Source organism: Chiloscyllium plagiosum, chromosome 35 (assembly GCF_004010195.1).
Source record: "Chiloscyllium plagiosum isolate BGI_BamShark_2017 chromosome 35, ASM401019v2, whole genome shotgun sequence".
In the NCBI taxonomy this organism is placed as follows: Eukaryota; Metazoa; Chordata; class Chondrichthyes; order Orectolobiformes; family Hemiscylliidae; genus Chiloscyllium; species Chiloscyllium plagiosum.
The window spans coordinates 11330535-11352809 of NC_057744.1; the positions used below are offsets into that span (position 1 = coordinate 11330535).

Genomic DNA, 22275 nt, shown 5'->3' on the forward strand with positions numbered 1-22275 from the left:
GGAAGCCTGTAACCAGTGGTGTCCCACATGGATCAGTGCTGGGCCAACTTTTGTTTGTTATTTATATAAATAATTTATTTGAGAATATAGAAGGCATGATTAGTGCATTTGCAGATGACTTCAGAATTTGTGGTATGGTGGACAGTGAAGAAGTTTACCTAAGATTACAAAGAGATCTTGATCATTTGGATCAATGGGCTGAAGAGTTGCAGATGAAGTTTAATTTGGATAAATGTGAGGTATTGCATTTTGGTAAAAGAAAGAAGGGAAGGTCTTATACAAGGCCTTGGGTAGTGTTTTAGAACAGAGAGATCTAGGGATTCAAGTCATAGAGACCCTTCGGTCCAACCGATCCATGTCGAACAGATATCCCAACCCAATCTAGTCCCACCTGCCAGCACCTGGCCCATATCCCTCGAAGTAAACAATGTCTCCTGCCCTGCACTCCTCAATCTTCTTAATTACTTCCTCAAAAAAGGGCAAAGGAGTGTCATTTGCCCATATACCCATCCAAATGCCTCTTAAATGTTGCAATTGTACCAGCCTCCACCACTTCCTCTGGCAGTTCATTCCATACTCGTACCAACCTCTGTGTGAAAAAGTTGCCCCTTAGGTCTCTTTTATATCCTTCCCCTCTCACCCTAAACCTATGCCCTCTAGTTCTGGACTTACCCCACCCCAGGGGCATGGATTATCCTATCCATGCCCCTCATGATTTTGCAAACCTCTATAAGGTCACCCCTCAACCACCGACGCTCCAGGGAAAGCAGCCTCATCCTGTTCAGCCTCTCCCTATAGCTCAAATCCTCCAACCCTGGCAACATCCTTGTAAATCTTTTCTGAACCCTTTCAAGTTTCACAATAACTTTCCGATAGGAAGGAGACCAGAATTGCACGCAATATTCCAACAGTGACCTAACCAATATCCTGTACAGCCGCAACATGACCTCCCAACTCCTGTACTCCATACACTGACCAACAAAATAAAGCATACCAAACACCTTCTTCACTATCCTATCTACCTGCGACTCCACTTTCAAGGAGCTATGAACCTGCATTCCAAGGTCTCTTTGTTCAGCAACACTCCCGAGGACCTTACCATTAAGTGTATAAGTCCTGCTAAGATTTGCTTTCCCAAAATGCAGCACCTCGCATTTATCGGAATTAAACTCCCTCTGCTCCAGTCTGAAAAACAGCCCTCCACCACCACCCTCTGTCTTCTACCTTTGAGCCAATTCTGTATCCATTCTTTGAAGTTTGCGTTACAGGTAGATTGGATGGTTAAGAAAGCATTTAGCACGCTTCATTGCTCAGACCTTTGGGTATAGGAGTTGGGACATTATGCTGAAATTGTACAAGATGTTGGTGAGGTCTCATCTAAAGTACAGTGCCCAGTTCTGGTCACTCCACTATAGGAAGGATATTATTAAGCTGGAGGCGTTCAGAAGAGATTTACCAGGATATTACTGGGAATGGAAGATTTGAGTTACAAAGAGAGGCTGGATAGACTGGGACTTTGTTCACTGGTGCGTAGGAGGTTGAGGGTTGACCCTATAGAGGTTTATAAAATCATGAGGGGTATAGATAAGGTGAATGGCAGTTGTCTTTTCCCTAGGGTGGGGAATTTCAAGACATGGGGGCTTATTTTTAAGGTGAGAGGAGAGAGACATTAAAAAAAAATGACATAGTAAAAAAGACATTCTATTAAACACAGAGTGGTTTGTGTGTGAGATGAACTTCCAGAAGTCGTGGATGCAGGTACAGTTACACCATTTAAAAGACATTTGGGTACGTACATGAATAAGAAATGTTTGGAGAGATATGGGCCAAGCAAAGTCAGAAGGGACTAGTCTAGTTTGAGATTATGGTCAACATGGACTGAAAGGTCTGTTTCTGTGCTGTTTGACTCTGAAGTATATTCTTCCTTCGCAAGGAGACCTAAACTGCGTGTAGTTCTCCAGCTGCAGTCTATACTTTTCTATACAGGTGTAAAGATGTCCTGCTTCAAATCTTTTTGTGATTGCTTTCCCAATTTGTTGTAAATTCAGACCATAATTCCAAGTGAGAGTACTGTGCACCTTAGAAGGAAACTTGCAGATGGATCTGCTGCCCTTGTCCTTTCCAAAAGGACAAATGTTAGCAAACTACTCATGGGGATAGGTCCACCTGGGACCAGTTTTCAAGATTCATTCATTTAAATCTCACCAGAAACAGTGGGATTTGAACTCATGGCCCAAAGGGATTAGGCTGGGTTACTAAACAAGTGACATCCCACTATGCCACTGACTTTGTCTAAGAAATTGAAGACAAATATAATTTAAGCACAGATCTATGTAGTACGCAGATACTGTGGATGTAATGGCTTTTGACAAGAACAAACATGCTGGAATTCTAACATATTATCTTTCATAATGAATTTGAAAGAAGGGGTAATTTATGCTTTGCTGTCCAACTTTGAATCAAGAATAGCAAATGGTATTTCAGCCAATTACTGTAGAAGCACAAAATTATTTTCTATTTTTTATTTGGAGTAGCTCAGAGTTCCAATCTGCTTCAGATTGTCCCTTACCCAATGAGGGGAAATCTCAAGCAATCTACACTAATGGCGTCACTAAGTGTTGGACCAGCAGTCTAACGTAAGACCATCCAGTGATCTGTGTATCACTATCTAATCACATACAAAATAAATCAAGAAAGTGATGAAAATACTCATCAACTCTAGTAGCATCTATATAGAGAATCAGAGTTGACACTTCAAGTTGAATATGATAATTCTTCAAGGTTCTGAAGAGTAAAATTTAACTCAATGTTGACCATTTTTCTCTCCTCAGATGCTCCAAGACCTCCTGTGAAGGCGTGGCACTTCGTTTTCATTTTCAGCAATCTCAGTATACTTTTATTAAAATTAATTTCAACTTGTTGTAAAGTTACCTCCAAAATGAAATTTGCACCCTCAGGAAGAATAGCAGCACCACCTAGTGACAGGAGGACAATTAATGGGTCAAAATATTCAGACAGTTAATTTCAGATTCCCACCACAAAATTTCTCTTAAATCCCTGCCACTTACTCTAAATTTATGTTTGCTGATTACATGGATGGCACAACCAAAAAAACTAAGGCCTTCCTAACCACTCCATCTAGATCCCTCATAAGGCATCAATAAGGTCTCACCTCTGTTCCAAGGAAAATACACTAGGAGAAAGTGAGGATTGCAGATGCTGGAGATCAGAGCTGAAAATGTGTTGCTGGAAAAGCGCAGCAGGTCAGGCAGCATCCAAGTAGCAGGAGAATCGATGTTTCGGGCATGAACCCTTCTTCAGGAATGAGGAAAGTGTGCCAAGCAGGCTAAGACCCAAGTCCCTCCTCCCTACCTTCCAAGCAGGCTAAGACCCAAGTCCCTCCTCCCTACCTTTTATCTTAGCCTGCTTGGCACACTTTCCTCATTCTCCTGCTCCTTGGATGCTGCCTGAGCTGCTGCGCTTTTCCAGCAATACATTTTCAGCTCCAAGGAAAATAACCCTAGCCTACCCAATCTACCATCAAAACTAAAATGTTCCAGTCCAGAAACATCCTTGTGAAGATCAGAAATTCAACTGCTTTATTTCAAACCTCCAGTACCCCCACGTCCTTTTAATATCCTTGCGAATGTGCTCTGCATTCACTGCAGTACAATATCAGTGCTATATGGACATTGCTCTTGCTCAGTGGTAATCTGTAAATAATCAAGATCCCTATAAGTTAAAACTCTGTTTTTAAATGCACAGCTCCTTTTCCAATTTTATTGACGATTTTAAAAAAATGTGAAGAGTTAAATCAAGGTGTCTCTGTGTCTCATTTAAAGAGATAGGATGCCTTATGTTTGTTTGTTGCGTACTCTTTGTTGCCTTCCCATGACACTCAGCTTGGGAAGTTTAGCTGAATGCTTCAAGCAGAACCCTGAGTGAGCTGGCAGGCTACTGTATTGGGACTCTAACATGCAAGCTAAGTTTTGATTGCTTTAACCTATCTGTGCCTCTTGCTCAGTTGTGACCCCCTCCCCCCTCCCCTCCTGGTCTCAGTTAAAGTGGCTCTTACTATATTTTGTTAAAATTTGGTCACCATGGATTAAATACCATTTCCTGATTTTTCAGATTGTTATATGGATCATGTTAAAGGTGATGGTGATGAGAACTTCATACTTGTTAGTAATGGTATATTGAAAGCACAAAAGTAATAGCTAACTGTCAATCACCTCATTACTGCCTGAACTGCTGCACTTGCCTAGATAACATCAGTGATTATACTTCAGAAATATTGCATTGGCTATTGCGTGCTTTGGAACAGCCACAGGTTCTGCAAAAGCACAACTGACATTTCTGCCTGCACTGCAGCAACACTGTTCACAAAGGGCTAAAATAAATGAACAAAGACTTCATAACCTCGACCTATCTTCAAACAGCCACAAGGATGAAAAGAATGAGAGTGTGCAACATTTATAGAATCCCTACAGTGTAGAAACAGGCCCTTCGGTGCAACAAGTCCACACCAACCCTCAGAAGAATATCCCACCCAAACCCATTCCCCATTACTCAACATTTAACCTTGACTAATGCACCTAACATGCACATCCCTGAACACACTGGGCAATTCACCTCCCCTGCACATCTTTGGATTGTGGGAGGAAACCAAAGCACCCCAGAGGAAACCCACACAGACACAGGGAGAACGTGCAAACTCCACACTGAATCTAACCCAGATCCCTGGCACCATGCCGCCTGATGCTTTTCAAAAGCTGGGGTTTACACAAGTTACAGCTTCACGCTGAACTCAGGGTGAAAAATATCCAATTGCCCAATGCTGACATCCCTCGTTTTGACTGATTCAAGAAGAAAATCACAGACAATAATCACAACAGAAAACCAAAGCTTGGAACATTTAACTTTTTTTTTTATTAAGAAGACAAGAACGCTTCAGTAGTTTTTTGTAACTTTTTTTTCCTGTAAAAATGGCATACATGAACTGATACAAAAAAAAATGGTGTGGGAACATATGAGAGATTCTATCAATACACAAAATTGCCCATGTACACCAGAAATAAGAGATGGTCTAAGCAAACAGCTTCAGTGCCTAAAGATCAAACCTATTGGGCATATAAACACAGCAAGAATCTTCAACTTCAATGCTTTTTTTTTATATAACCAATTTTGCACAATACTTGTTTCGCACGTGACAAAAACCCAATTCATTTGAACTAACTCTATACAAAGTAATACATTTTACAAGTAAAACAGTGCACTGCATTTGAAAAAAATAGAGGGTTCACACAAAAACATGTACAACTAAAACTGAATTTGCCACGTTTTTTTTCAATGTGTGGGGGGCATATTATTTGCATTCTGCCCGAGATGCAAAAGCCTATCAGAACACATATTCCTGAGACATGACAAATTTGTTCAATTTTTTTTTTATAGAAAGGCCTACTTCAGTAACACTGCTAACACTATAATACAATTTAAACTAACGGAGTGGGAGAAAATGACTCAAATGACTGAGAAACTATGTCAAACAGCAACGAGACACAGTAAATCACTTCTGGAGTATGTAATCACATTCCCTTCACTGTTATCGTGACCCTTTTACTTATGCAACTGTAGAGAGATCGGAGCATTGGTTATAACGTATATGTATCACAATACTTAAGCTGCTCAATTTGTTTTGTTATTTTCTTCAAACTCTACGAGGATGTTCAACAAGAATCCTTGAATGTAAAGCACAACGCTCCCCCATTGAAAACGTCCCTCCGTCCTTCTGTACTCAATTTTCTTCTCCCCTCGGAGACCCCTCAGTTAGCACAAGTTCCATTAGGAAGATTGAGGCCAACTCACCATTACCATTCCTGTTCCATTTTCCTCTTAAAGGTATGATAGTGTTTCGCACTTTATAACGTTTATCCATTAAAAAAAATCTTAAAACAAACCAAAAATTTTAAAATAACCTTAAATGAACACTCTTCAGGTAAAGCTATGTCACGTCAGAATTGGGTCGTGTATCTTATTGGCAATCAGGAGAAGAAATTTTGCTTCCCATCAATAAGTTAATATTCATTAACCTCTACCTACAATTGAGCTCAACAGTTTAGCTGGTAATAATTTTAACAACTGCCTAAAAGTTTTACCTTCACGTCAGAACTGTGAAATGCCATTATCAGAATTTGCAAATAATTTCTTTACAATTTTCAACTAAAGCCGTAACGGGAGACTCGAACAGAATCTGATCTCCTCTGCAAAACAAAGAAACACTCATTGCAGAGAAGAAAATGCTTATGCTAAAACAAAAAGGTAATTTGTTTTAAGGCAGCTTCCACTTTTCTTTAAAGAGGCACTATCCCTTTTTGATGGCAAACACAGAATCAATGTAAAATGCAGGATACACACAGAACTTCCATTAAATACTACAGCCTCCTGTACAGTGTTTGATTAATTTTAATTAAATCTTTAAATAGAATACAAATAGCATTATACAATGGCACACGGACTAACCACTTGCATCATTGGCTTGATTAAAAAAAATACACTGCTCTTTAAAAACAGATCTATGCACACAGTCCATGTAAGCAGGGTTGATTTGAAGAGATTCTCGAATATAAACCATGCACAATGAACAAAGGGATATGCCTTTTTAAAATCATGCTAGTGTTTATGAGCCAAACTGTACTGCATGAATTTAGAACTTTAACATGTAACATTTAACGCTTGCTCTGGGCAGTGCTCATCTTGCCTCTTTTGGGGGTCGTGGGTGGGGAATAACTTCGCTGACAGGGAATCATGAATGTAGATAGCTTTCAAGTTTTTTTGGCAAACAAATTAGTGAGAAGTAAGGCCAATTGGGAAAGACTGATGAGATCTTTTAAAGTAAGAGCTGTCTGGAACAAAGCTTGTTCGCACGGTGATAACTCAAAACTGTCCACTTGCTAAAAGGCACAGACCTCAGCTGTCAGGTCTGGTTAGGGTTGTTGTTGAAAGTTCTGTCAGTTGCCCAGAACACAGCCAGACAGTTTGAGGTATCCTACATCGCACAGTTTATATATAGAGAATGAAATTAGAGTCGATCTCGCCACAAGAAGCCTCACTTGCAGAAAAATGCTCGATCCATGTACCTCTGCTGAAATTGAACTGCCACACCAGCTCACCCCTCACAGACAGAGAGAGCGTGTTAACAAAATTACTTTTAAAGTGTAGAAATGAAAGGGAGCTTGTAAGTCCATGGAGCTTCCAAATGGCAATTCAAAGGCTGGAGCGTTTGCAGGGAAAACAAGGCACAGAGTTTTCTGCAAATGAGAGAAACTAAACTAAGTCCAAGCCTGGCTTGGCATTTACAGAGGTGTCAAACTGTGGAACTCACTGGACTCATGAACATCGTTCCCCACCCTAACCCCTAACCCCACACACACGCACACACACACACACGCATCTCAGTCGTGACCACCATGCTTAAAACCAACTGCATGTCTACAGTCAGACACCTCAGTGTAACCACACTCTATTTAGATGAAGTACTCTTTCTTTTCATCAGAGTTGTTCTGTCCGCCCTCTGCATTAATAATGGCAGTGTCTGCATCTGCTGCATCATCCGCTCCTTTGGCTTCATGTGTGAAATATGTACCTGCAAGATATCAGAAAGCCACCAATTAGCAACCCTTAGTTCAGGTTCCCTCCCCTTGTCCACAGTCACTGGTGACCACAATTATTCTTGGACTGCTAAAATCCAAAACAAAATGCTTGTGTACCACTCCATCCTTCTTACAGAAATGAGTGCTCAGTGTCCACGTGACCATGTGAGAAAGGAAAGATTTATATTTTGGTGTTCCTCTGTTATTGGGACAGGAATGACCAGTTTAACCTTGCATCTGGCACTGTGCACTTGTCTTAATGATTGCTTCATTCCTTCTTCGGGTCAAAAGTCTGGAATTCCCTTCCTAATAGCAATGTGGGTTAACCAACAGCAGGTGGACTGCTGTGGTTCAGGGCGGCAGCTCAGCCCCATCTTCTCAAGGGCAACTAGGAACAGGAATTAATGCTGGCCAGCCAGCGACACCCACATCCCACCAATTAATTTAAAAAAAAATGCAAAAACGAGGAAGCCACTGGATGCCTGAACTGGGGAATATTTCAGAACTGTTTGAGAAATACAGCTCTAGGAATGTTAAAGTGAAGGTCACAGCTGCACCTCTTAAGGTGCACTCCTGAAAAGACTGCTGGATTCTGCAGCAGAGGTACTCATTCAAACTCCAGTTTCTAGATTGCAATAGGGAATATAATGTCAATGTGGACAAAATGTGTTTAGTACTTTCTTAAAAATTTGCATGGTTTAATGTTAATTACTAAGAAATGTCCTTACAACATTTGGAAGCATAAGCAGTTGTTTGTTTTCAGTTCAGCCCAGTGTGACTATGCTGGGACAGGATATCTCCATGGGATGCATGGGTGGACTAATTCCCCAAAACCTTCAGCCCAATTGCCCCTTCTTGGAATGAGGTTTGATAGCAAGGCAATAAGATCAACGCTGCATCTGGGATCAATAGTTTATCTTCTGACTTGTTGAGACCAAAGGATGTTGTTTGGATCTCAACTGATCATACAATCCCTACAATGTGAAAGCAGGCCCTTCAGCACAGCAAGTCCATACTGACCCTCTGGAGAGTATCCTACCCAGACCCATTCCCCTTTTACTCTACATTTATCTCTGACTAATGCACCTAACCTATACATCCCTGAACATTATGGGCAATTTAGTATGACCAATTCACCTAATCTGCAACATCTTTGGAAGAAAACCAGAGCACCTGGAGGAAACCCACACAGACACGGGGAGAACGTGCAAACTCCACACAGACAATCGCCTGAGGCTGAAATCGAACCCAGGTCCCTGGCGCTGTAAGGTAGCAGTGCTAATCACTGAGCCCCGTGCCATGATAGTACACCTGGATATGCCAAATCCAAGAATGAAGGTTGGCTTAAAAGATCACATTTTAAAAACATTGTTTAGTTAGTTAAAATAGCAGTTAGCCACTGCAAATCATGTTCATATGAAGCTGTAGACTGTCTGACAACAAAACAGAATTTTATGACCAAACACAAAAAAAACTAACCAAACTATCTGAATAAAAACAGAATGATCTTAAAGCATAGAAAATAGGCAATTCAGCTGATCAAGACTACTGCACTATTCAACATGAACGCAGCCTCTGTCTCAAAACCATATTCCAGCTTTCTCTGTTTGCTTTGACACGGTTAGCTTCTAGAAACTATCCTAAATCTGTGACTTTGCCTCCACAACCTTCCATGGCAGTGAATTCTATGACTGAAGAAGTTTCTCCTCATCTCAGTCTGAAATGGCCTACCATATATCATGAGACTGTGCTCCCTTGTTCTGAACCAAACCCACACATCCACCACCCCCAAAGCCCTTATCTCCCACCTCCATGACCCAGCCAGGGGAATCATCATCCCTGTATCCAGTCTGTCTGGGCTGTGTCAGAATTTTATATGTTTCAATTAGATCCCCTCTCATTCTTCTAAATTCTAAAGAATATAGGCCCAGTCAAGCCAATCTTTCCTCATCTGACAAACTTGTCATCCCAGGAATCAGTATGGTGAGCCTTTGCATTCAGTTCATAGCAAATATATCTTTTCTGATGCAAAGAGACCAAAACTGCACACAATACTTCAGGTATGGAATGACCAAAACCGTGGATAGCTGCAGTTAGAACTCCTAGTTTCTGTACTCAAACCCTGTTACAATGAAGGCCAACTGGGCTTTTGCTTTCTTAACTGCTTGCGACACCTGCATGTTTCTCTCCAATGACAGTGAACAAGAGCACACACATCCTTTTGTACATTAACATCTCTCAATCTATCACCATTTCAATAATATCCCACCATTGTTTCTCCTAATAAAGTCGACAATTTCACACATTTATCCACACTATAAGCATCTGCAATGCATTTATCCACACTCACTCAATTATATATAAATCACCTTGAAGCCTGATTACTTCCTCCTGACTCTTACTCGCATCTAATTTTGCTGTGTTTGGTGTCAGCAAACATGTGAATCCCTGATTCAAATTGTGGATATATCTTGTGAATAAAATACAGAGCAAAACTACTAACTTGTTTCCTGATATTTTCCATTACAGAGACTCAAGTCCAAAGAAATTATATCCCTATCTCAACTCTTTCAAGTTCTGCTCTACTGACTGTGGAGATAATTTGGTGAGTCATTTCAAAATCTGCTGATATGAAATATTTCACAGTCTGAGACTGTAGATTTTGTCAGTTTTAATAACCTGCAGTTTATTAACCAAACACCTCTGGTCCGAATAATTCACAAACAAAATCTTTCTGCTGAGGTGACTGATTCCCTCAATTGCCTTGAAAGTCTCCTCATAGAAGAGAAACAAAACAAAACTGGTGCATTCTAAACTGAATTAGAAGAAAAACTTGCTCATCCTAGATTTTGCTGAACTGAAAACAAAACTAAAGGCCTTTTACATTTACCCTGCCCATCATGAGGCCAACTGTATAAACATCTTACTATTAATGCCACAGGGATCTGTGATCACTTGCTTTCTGACAAATTCTAGATTAAGTCAATGTTTTGGAATGACTCTTTGACTTTATTTTTAAAAAAGACGTTTCTTTTAAACTCCAATTCCAAAAATATTTATAACATATAAATTACACATGCCTCATCACAATGGGGAAAGAAAAACAGGAACAACAAGGGAGAAAATTATTCAAACAGGCACAAGGTGAGAAATAAAGAGGAGGAAAGAATGCATAAATTGAGAGAAAACTTAGTTATATTTTAAAATCTCCAAGAACAGTTTACCTGGTAGGTGCGAGATTTCATAATCTTGCCTGGAATGATTGAGTAGCATTAAAGGAATACAAGTCTCATTACTAAAAGGCCCCTTAAGCTGTTAAGCACCAGCCTTCCATTGTAGCTGCTGATTCATTGAGATAATGTAGCAATGTTTTGAATTTCATGGACAGGTTGCCTCCATCATGAGGTTTGTGTCATATTGCACAGTATTGCAAATCATTGCACGTTCTTCAGAAGTTGAACAATTGCTACATTAATGATAATGTGCAAATTCAGCACACCAATGATTTACCAGAAAATTCTGGGCTAATGTTAGTAGATTGTGAGGTAATGGTTAACTGGAATCCTGCTATTCCATGCAGATTGCTGGGTGATATGTTTCGAATGACTTTATACGTCATCAAGCAAGGAATTTACGTCAATGTCCTATCAGCAATGAGTGCACAGCAAAGGAATAACCCTCTGCTGTTCTTCTCTTTCTTTTCAAGAAAAGGGATAAATTACAATTTAAGACTAACAAACTGTTGGAGAACACCTATTGTTTGAAGTTAAAGGAAATCACACAAATACTTTGGGTCCAATGATACATTTATGCAGGGAATGTGCAACAAATGCAAAAGGAGATCAAGCATGGCTTTCCTGGGCTCCTGAACTGATGCGCAGACAGAAAGTTTTACATTGAAGACAAACTGGTGCCTATGTTCATTTATCTGATATATTTAGTTCCAATTACTGCTTGACTTGTGCTGATTGAAACTGGTACACTCGCTGTCAGATTATACAGAGTAATCTACAATTTATCTCAACAGAGCACAAAATTATATTTTCTTTCATAAAAGAAAATAAACCAAAGACTAACCACTGCTATATACCATCACTGGGATAGCAAACTTTCCCTCAGGGTGATGGATTTGTTAATTATACTTGCTTTTGCGATTATGGGAAATATCATTTTCCAGTCCTGTGGTTTATGACTAAATGTGGCCACACTTTGTCCATAATCTAAATGCAATGCAAACAGATTACATAGCTTGTATGTGGATTCACAAACCACAAGGATACAGCATTTTTAACATCATCACATGTTCACTAAAATAAACTTTGAGCACCAAATTATGGGCTTTATTCATTAGCTACTTTCCTGAACTACATGATATACACTATAGAGGTGTCAATGACTTAATAAAAGTTCTAAAGGGTTGGGGACATCTCATCTCTCTGGCCACCTCCCAGGGACTATTCTAAAATATGAAAAAAAGAAAGAAATGAATGAAAAAAAAGTCACTGAGACTTAAGGTGCTGCAGAAATTTTACATCCACTTACGATTGCCACCACTCTTTTACACTGGCCCATCAGGCATGTCTTAAGTGCAGTATCTGAAAATATCTGAAGAATTAAATGCTTCAGATTACTTTTGAAGGAGTTTGAATTAATTTTAGGGTCAGCAAAGCAAACTCAAGCCTGAGTGCCAATACTCCACCCGATCCTGCCACTTCCCTGCCACCTTATGGCATCTGGTATCACTTCAGAAGTTTGCCAAAAATATCACACAACCCAACCTAGCTTTCCAGTGCACCAAACTGTCACAGTATTTATCTTAAATATTTAATATTGTGATCCTTGACAGTTCCTCTTGTTGATACTATATAATGATGAAATCCAGGCAGGTGATACAACAGATCTGACATCACACTATTCAAAGATATAAAGACTATATCCAAAAAAAAAGTATCAGACCTTGGAGATCAGAGAAGTGTTTTTTTAAGATTAGATTCCCTACAGTATGGAAACAGGCCCTTAGGCCCAACAAGTCCACACCCACCCTCACACAGACAGTCGCCTGAGGTTGGAATTGAATCTGGGTCCCTGGCGCTGTGAGGCAGCACTGCTAACCACTGAGCCACTGTGCCGCCCCCAATTTTAGAATTGGACCTGGGAGGGAGCTGATTGTTGTGGGCTCAGCCATTACGTTAATAACTGCATTGATTGTCAATGGGAATGGGGATTACATGGATGGGAAGTGAGGTGTCTTCCTGGGCTCCATTGTTTGGAAAGAGATAGGGACACCTGGAGGGCTGGTGCAAATATTTGTCAGCAACAATGCCCACGTTCTCCTTGTTTTCCATATTCTTTGATGAAGGTTGGCAGAGGAAATCATTGCCTGCATCTCTCATTAATATCACAATAGGCATTACAAATAAAATATTGCAAATTTTTGCAGAGTTTAGATACGCTACAGGAAACAGTACAAGACAGTTTAGAATATTGTTTGTACTTTGTACACCGATTCTAAAATATTCGGACAATGGCCGCACAGGCAACCTCCTTCATGGCTTACCTTTGTGTCTTGCAAAATATCGGCCAAGTACAATCAGCAGGCACAGAATGGCAAATACAACCACAGCAACCACTCCCCCGATGACAGCATGGTCTACAGACCTTGGAACTTCTGTGCCTGCTCTAGAGTCTGTCAAATGGAAAGCAAAAAATCGTTGTCAGAAATATTTTTTTAACAGTGCCCATCGTGAAGTGACTGGGGCTCAGTAAAGAGGTCATTCAAAAATAACATTTCCTCCCTTAAAAACAAGAACATAAATCAGGCAGCAAATATACATTCTCATCCCCACCACCCCTTCCTTTCACTAGAATGATTTATTCTTTAGATTTCCAGTAACTGCTTTTAAACAGTCCAGTGATGTTTGAAATTGACATGGTACTGCATTCCTTTTTTTTTAAAAAAAATCGCTTTAGCTTGTGGAAGCTTATGAATAATTTTGTACAGACTAAAGCAAAAATAAAACAGAAACACTTGAATCATTTATGAACGTTAACGGCAGATAACAAGAACATAGCCAAACATCATCGACACAGATGATAACGCATGCATTTAACTGCTCGGCATTTGTCAACAGAGTTCTGACTAATGGCTGCTGTTGCCGTTCATTAACAGCATGAAACATGACCAAGTTGATGCTGTAAGTTAGAGGGGTTCAACTCAGTGTTGCTACAAGCTTTGCAGGACTGCGCATGGCACCTCCACAAAATGACTATTTGAATTGTAAAAACAAAACTCCAGCAGTGAACTTGCAGATAAGCATTTCTTCCAGCCTCATGGTGGCCAATAGTAGTTTGAAGTATAGAACAGCAGAAAAAAATTCTACCAGTTAGAGGTGGGATCAATTTGAGGTGATGAATTAAAGAGTACTGGCACAGCATTTATGCTGGCGGAGTGGCGATTAATAATCTATTAAATCAATCTAGTAACAATACTGCAACACTATGATAATCAGAATGCAAGGAAGCAATTCTTTTCAAAAAATAACACAAAATTCTCTCTTTCAAACCCAACTAGAAAGACAACATAAAGTATTGGACCATCTGGAAGATTTACTGCCTTTAAAATCATACCAGTAACAGCTCAGATAAAATATTCCAACTTTTAAATCATTTTTAGTTCATACCAAGTAAGCTGCCATCTAAATCTCTCAGTATGCAATACTACTTGGTCAATAAATCTGTCTTGTTCCCAGCGCTAAAGGGAGTGAAAGATATTAATTTAACCCATATATAAAATGTGCAAGTATTCATCAGTTAATTTTAAAGAAGATTTATATTGATCTCCCTGAAGATAACAGAAAATCCTTTCAAGGCTGACTACTGTGTATAATAATGTTGGAAGTTTATTGATCAAGTGTAGAGAAGTGTGACAACTAAAGGTGATGCTGCAGCTCAGTGAAGAGGACATCAGATTCATCACTTTGCTGTAGAATTTATACCTTCCACGTTCTATCAATTTACTATCTAAACTAATGGTAATTGATTTCAGTGTACTAACCTTTGGCCTGCTGGAAATGCTTTCAAATTGACAGATGAAAGCCTGGTGGAGCAGGCTAAGGGTTAAAATTGGAAAGATGACTGGCAAGCATATTCACTGAAGATTAATGGGACTTATTGCTTTGCTTGGGTGTTTGGATGCTTGGTGGTTGGAAAGCTGAACAAAACAGTAATGAGATGATGGCAATCGAAGTTGAATTGCTACCTCAACTTGGTGAACCTTTATTTTCCAGAAGGGCCAATGTCCTATATACCAACCTCACTCAGACACACACACTTCTGCCTTCCTGTGGTCTACTCATCAATCACTTATGTAGTTCTTGGCTTGGCTGCTAGCTAATGAAGTTCAGAGATGGAAAAGTTAACAGGGACTGGAGCAACAACTTTCATGTCAGATTGGTTTAGTCAGAGCAAAGTCACTGAGCCAGAAAGATTCCAAGTTCAAGCTTACTGTGCAGTTGAGTACATAATCTAAGCTGACGTTTCAGTGTAGCACTAAGGGAGCAGCACTTTTTTTTTTGAGTGATATCGAACAGAGGCTCCTCTGTTTGTTAACTTGGTTGCATCCAATGGCAGTATGCGAGGAACATAGATACGCTCTTAGTGCCTGACTCCAGAAAAAAAAAGACTAATTAGCCATTTTTCAGATTTATCTTCGGTTCCAAATTGATGACGCAAAATAAAAATCACACTGGACTCAAGTGCTTTGGCACAACCATTGCTAAAAAGGACATATATTAACATGAAGGAGGAACAAGAGTAAGTTACTCAGCTCTTTTGAGTTTGCTCCACCATTTACAAGATCCTGGTTGATCTGATTTTTACCTCAACTCTTCATTCCTGAATATCCCCAATAAATCTTCTGTCTTCTTTGTGATCAGAAAATATCTCTCTCTGCCTTAAAAATACTTATTCTGCATGAGTTTTTTTCTTTGAAGAAGGGAGTGCCAAAGACTCAACCCTCAAACTGTCCACCCTCATCTCTGCCTTACCTGAGCAACCCCATATTTTTAAAGCTATGATAAGATATTAAACTATACACAATAAAAAAAATCTTCTCCAGCCACATTATGGAGTTTCTTGGAAGGATAATTTTAGAGGCATCAAGTGATTACAGTTGAACAGCTTAGAAACAATAGGAAAATGTGCATAATAAAGGCATGTAGACATTCTATGGCACTCAAACTTATTGTAATTTATTGGTAAAATTAACCCAGCCATGCCTGACATCATAAAATGGATCTTCTGTTAGGTCATACCTTCAAATGGCACACTGCCTTCATAATTTCAAGGAATATAACTGAAGAGGTATTTTTACAACCTTACTTGTATCATAAACCAGGATATACTGCTCCGAATTTAATGAGCGATCAAATCTCAAATATCATTTGACGAGTCTTTGCCACGCAATGCAACGACAGACCAAAATGGGTCATTTTACTGTTAATGAAGGGTGCTGCCTATCTGATTACATGCTTGGGCACTCAAACATACCTTTTCACATGGGCCACTATCTTAACCCTCAGATTGATAAGTGAAGGCTACAAGTCATCATGTAATTCAGGCATATCTGCAATCATACTTTTTGAACTAGAGGGTTTTTGAGAGATCTTGGCAGTTTAAAACTCTAAATCTGACAGTTTTAAAAAAAAGTGACATTATGCTCTTCACTTTCCATCAATTTTATTAACGCAATCAGATAATGAGTGCATTAGTGAGAAAATCTTGATCTTTTCATCTTCTGCAAGCTAGTATAATGCAAGTGGATGCCACAGTGGCTAGCTCTGCTACCTCTCAGCACTAGTGACCTCTGTTCGATTCCACCCTCGGGTGACCGCGCAGACTCCACACAGATATTTTCCCATGTCTGCACGAGTTTCCTCCAGGTGCTCCAGTTTCCTCCTACAGTCCAAAGATCTGCAGATTAGGTGGATTGGCCATGCTGAATTGTCCATAGTATGCAGGGCTATATAGGCTAGATGGATTAGCCATGAGAAATGCAGAGAGATAAGGTAGGAGTGAGAGTCAGGATGGGATGCTCTTTGGAAGTCGGTGTGGCCTGTTCCCACTCTGTAGGGAATTCTACATTTTCTATTCCAATTGCAGTAAAGATCGCTGCAAACTTCACTAGTATAAGATCACGGGCCTAGATTAGAGTGGTACTGGAAAAGCACAGCAGGTCAGGCAGCATCAGAGGAGGTAAATTGACATTTCGGGCAAAAGCCCTTCATCAGGAATAGAGGCAGGGTGCCTGCAGAGTGGAGTGTGTTTCTAAGCTAGTATAAGATCATACAGACCCTTGAGCATCCTTGTTGACTTTCTGCTGCAGGAATTAAATTACACTGCTGTAGTTGTAACGAATTTTGATGAGGCCTCCACTGGAATATTGAGGAGGAATATACTTGCCATACAGGGCTCTTGCTTTGAAGGTTCACCAGATTAATCCTGTCACCCCACACTTCAATTTATAAAGTGATATTGAGGAAACTGAGTCTGTATTCTCTAGACTTTCAAAGAGTAATTAGCAAGGGCATTGAATCTTTTAAAATTCTTACATGATTTGACAGAATTCACGTAAATGTTTCTCTAGCTGGTGAGTCTAAAACCAAGGGGTATAATCTTAGGATAAGAGGTAGACCAATTTAGACTGAGATGGAGAGAAAGTTCTTTACCTTAGTGGTGATAAACCTTTGGAATTGTCTACCTTCAGCATGACTGTAGAAGTTCAGTTGCTGAGCATGTTCAAGACAGAAATTGACGATTTTTGGAGACTACTGACATCAAGGGATACGCAGATAGTGCAAGAAAATGGTGTCGATGATCAGCCATGATCAAAATGAAAGGCACAGCAGACCTAATAGGCTGAATGACCTAATCCTGCTCCCTCGTTTTATTATATTTTAACTCTCTCGGCCCCATCATGGGGCCACCCCTAAGTCGAGTATATTCCTAGCTCAATATGGGGATAAAACTATGCACAGTACATCTAGTATGGTTTAAGCAAAGCCTTATATAATTGCAACAAGACTTCCTTGCTTTCGTGCATCAGACCCCTTGCAATAAAGAACAGCATGCCATTTGCCTTTCTCAATCTCTGCTGCACCAGCATGGCAACTTTGTACGTCCTGTATGAATACAGCCAATTCTCTCTGATCAATATTTGAAATTATTTCACACTTTGAGCGAGGGTTATGTGGCTAAGTCTAGATTGGGCTCAGCACTATAGCTGAACACTCAGTCAGTCCACCCTCAAAGTGCAGTTTACATCCCAAGGAGGGAAGACACTCCAACAAGCTGCTGTACGGCCACTTCCCCTTCCTCAATCCCAGCAGCTATAATGAGACCTATTCCTGTAAGATGCTTGATTACTCAATTCATTAATGTGAAATGATGGATAAAACAATCTAAATTAGTGGGTTAGGAGTGAACAGGATCCCACAAGAAGGTTGTAGTATTTAACCTTTAAAGAATGTCAGTGCGTTAGCATAAAATTTGTTAATTACTGGCAGGAAGCAGACAAACTCATTGAAGAAAACTGCCCACTCAGCCATATTCATGATCATGATCAAGGGTGGTATGGTGGCTCAGTGGTCAGCCCTGCTGCCTCACAGTGCCAGGGTCCCAGGTTCGATTCCAGCCTCAGGCGACTGTGTGGAGTTTGCACATTCTCCCTGCGTCTGTGTGGGTTTCTTTCTGGTGCTCTGGTTTCCTCCCACAATCCAAAGATGTGCAGGTTAGGTGCATTGGCCATGCTAAATTGTCCATAGCGTTGGGCGCATTAGTCAGAAGGAATGGGTCTGGGTGGGTTACTCCTCAGAGGCTCAGTGTGGACTTGTTGGGCCAAAGGGTCTGTTTCCCCACTGTAGGGAATCTAATCAGAATTTAATCTAATCAAAAAATTGGACCAGAAGGAAATTAGGATTAGAAACCCTTCTTGGGGCTGAGCTGATATTAGAAATAAAAAAAAGTATCCTTGCCTCCAGAACACTGCAAGAATTATTGTTTTGATCTTCTCCACTGCGTGAAAAAAAATCACAAAACTGAACATTTCTATGAACTGTGAAAAACCTTTAAATCTAGAAAACAGATGCCCTTCAAATACTGCTGCAGACCTACAAATATGTTATCCAGAGCCACATGGAAGAACTTGCCATTCAAGAAACAAACAGTTTGCTATTTCAACTCCAGTTTGTTAGAGATTAAATCTGTTGCACTGTATCAATTCTGTTAGCTTCAGGTTCTCCTGAATCTAATGCTCAACCTTACCTCTGGTCTAAACAGTAATAGCATTACGTGAAAGTAATATGCCTACAGAAAGCTTCCTTCCCACAAAACCAGAAAAAAATTGCTTCCTGAACACTATCACACCAGAATTCATATTAAAACCATGGGCGGACACGGTGGCACAGTGGTTAGCACTGCTGCCTCACAGCGCCAGAGACCCAGGTTCAATTCCTGCCTCAGGTAACTGCGTGGGTTTCCTCCCGCAGTCCAAAAATGTGCAGGTTAGGTGAATTGACCACGCTAAATTGCCCATAGTGTTAGGTGAAGGGGTAAATGTAGGGGTTGAGCTTCGGCGGGTCAGTGTGGAGTTGTTAGGCCGAAGGGCCTGTTTCCACACTAAGTAATCTAATCTAATCTAAAAATGTTCAAAGTGACAAAATCACGAAGCAGGTTTTGAAGTGAAACAGGCTTCTTTCTTTAAGAGGAAAGAGAAGCGCCACAGATTGGATTATGCCTCCAGTGCCATTATTTATTTGTTAGTTTATAAATCAATAGAAAAAAATTCAATAAAGCTGCAGACTACAAAACTAAAAATGACATTTAATTTGTATTCCACGGACTCAATGCATTTATATAATGGGTTTGCTAATTTCAATTTGGCAAACTTAGTACAAGTAAATCACTCCACTCTGCGACAGCACAAATCAGGATTGTTTTAATTTAATCTTTCATATACTCACTGTATGTAGAATTTTCATTTCAATAGAGAAGCCTGAAGATTAAGTGGGTAACTCGGACTTAATTACAGAGGTGTACATGCAATAACAAATGCCATACTTTCGGTTGATGCCACCAAAGGATAGCAGGCGGATGGGAAATAGCTGAGGACTAAGGATTGACCATTCTGGGATACCAGAGGTAAAAGCCAAGTAATTATCTGGCTATGGGTTAGTTAGCTAAGAATGGCATCACATGAGAGCAGTTCTAGCAAGTGAGTGGCTGTGTAAAGGGGTTAGGATGAGGATGCTGTGGATACTTGATTAGTCTCAGAGTCAGTGCACAGACGAAGATTAGATTGGGCAAATTGTGAAGAGTGTCACTAGACAGACTATCTCATGGCAAAAGTGAGGACTGCAGATGCTGGAAACCAGAACTTAGATCAGAGTGGTGCTGGAAAAGCACAGCAGGTCAGGCAGCATCCGAGGTACAGGAAAATCGATGTTTTGGGCAAAAGCCCTTCATCAGGAATAGAGGCAGGAAGCCTCCAGGGTGGAGAGATAAATTGGGGGGGAGCTATCTTATGGATGACTGGAAGATTTGGAATGGGTCATGTGGTGGGGGTTATGAGTGGAAGAGGGTATTCCCTTCCATTAATGATAGTGGATATAGGATCAGTTGTTTAAAATTTAAATCAGAGATAGACAAATTTTGTGAAGCAAAAATATAGAGGTTTATAAAATCACAAGGGGCATGGATAGGGTAAATAGGCAAGTCTTTTCATTGGGTTGGGGGAGTCCAGAACTAGAGGTTGAGGGCAAGAGGGGAAAGATTTAAAAGGGACCTATAGGGCAACGTTTTCACACAAAGGGTGGTCCCTTTATGGAATGAGCTGCCAGAGGAAGTGGTGGAGACTGGTACAATTACAACTTTTAAAATGCACTTGGATGGGTACACAGAGGAAGGGTATGGGCCAAGTGGGGGGCAAATGGGACTAGATTAATTTAGGATATCTGGTCGGCATGGATGAGCTGGATGGAAGGGTCTGTTTCTATGCTGTACATTTCTATACTCAATTAAGAAAAGGCAGATATATGGAGTTAGGCCACAGATCAACCATGCTCTCACTGAATTGCAGAACGGGCTCAACAGGCCTACTGTGTAACCTGTGGTTTCATAATTTGCTTACCCTATTTTACAGAGACATAGGTTTTCCTGGATAAAGCTTTCCCAGCTATTTTTCTTCACTTTCTCCATTCTATGTCCCATTTTCCTGGTGTTTTGCCTCAATGTCCTGCCACTAATCAGCTCTCTTCTTATTTCCAAGGGAATCTTTGTTTGCTCTCCTTTCCTTTGTGTTTCCTCCTAACTTGTGTGCATGTCTTTCTCATAAGCATGGTCTTACCCACAAGTAGACTTCAATACTGCTGTAGGCAACCTCAGTTGGTACTTTTACCTCCTAATCTTTCCAGATGTCTTGAGGATGGTGCTGTGATTAATTACCCCAGTCAAGTTTTGTTCATGCTATTAACAATCTTAGCTGTGCTGCAACATTCAGATACTCCAGAAAATTCCCACTGTGCTGTCGAGATCAGAGTACTGAAAACCATGACCACTCAAGTGCATATTTTTCTCTGATGATCTTAGTCTGTTCATAATTCTTAGGTAATTTGAGGTTACCAAGACCCTAGAAATAAGTATTTTTCTCACAAATACAGAAGACCTGCAGTCATGCCAGTATTCCATGACAATAGTGCATGCATTACATTCCTTCCCCTGTGATGTCACATTTTTCTATATCTGTCTATGGTTATATTTAAAACAGTATTCTTAATATAGAAAACTCAAAACTGGCCTAAACAACGGATTTGTCCAAAAACCAGACATCTTTGAAATGTGACATTTATCTTTCAGATTTTAGTCAATTAAAAATGAATACACGTGGACAAAACTCGGTACTTGTCACCTGTTTTGCTGCTTATGTGCCAGTCTATTCCCACAGTGCAAGTGGCTTTTCATTTCACCCAACCCAGTTTTACCTGAATTGCCAATTTATTTGAAGTAATCTGGCTCATGGATAATTGGACTTCAATGTTAAGCGTGGTGGTGGTGGTGGTGGTTCAGGGTGCCTCAATCACAATCTGGGTATGTACAGCCAGCTTTCTTGTTAAATCACCAACCTGATGCCAATTGTACTGCTTTGGAAGTTAAAATGGAGGGATGCAGTATTGTGCCAGTTATCCTGAATATACTGTTATGGTAACAGTCAACCAATGATTGAAGCAAGAAATTGGTGTTCAATCGCTCAAGGCTTCAGGTTAAACTAATATACCGTGGCCTTCTCTCTCATCAACACCTGCTCTTCTCAAATCCCCTGGACTCATCACCATAGCCTTCTTGGCATGAGGAGAACTTTGAGAAAAGGTTAAAGAATGGAAAGGGAAATAAAATCAAAAACTTTTATGCCAAGCAGTGAGGTTGGCATCTCAGAGGTAACATCCCCATTGCACCCCAGCAGATATTTTCTAAGATGGGGCAGAGGACTTGGTGAAGATAACTTTTTTTTGTCCTAAAATGGTGCAAGAACAACCAAGTGAAAGGGCAACATATGTAAAAAAAACAGACTTTTTCC

The 22275-nt window shown here is 40.2% G+C and overlaps 1 protein-coding gene across 5 annotated transcripts in view; it reads right to left on the minus strand.

The window, feature by feature from the left end:
• Positions 1 to 4910: 4910 nt before the first annotated feature.
• Positions 4911 to 22275, minus strand: part of cadm1a (cell adhesion molecule 1a) — a 399217-nt gene continuing 381852 nt past the window's right edge. For all 5 annotated transcript variants that reach the window (XM_043676690.1, XM_043676691.1, XM_043676688.1 and 2 more), the window contains 2 exons: positions 13207 to 13335; positions 4911 to 7642 (listed from right to left, as the gene is read on the minus strand). In XM_043676690.1, the coding sequence (XP_043532625.1) occupies positions 7524 to 7642; positions 13207 to 13335 (248 nt within the window). In that variant the 3' untranslated portion in view covers positions 4911 to 7523. The remainder of the gene's footprint in view (positions 7643 to 13206; positions 13336 to 22275) is intronic.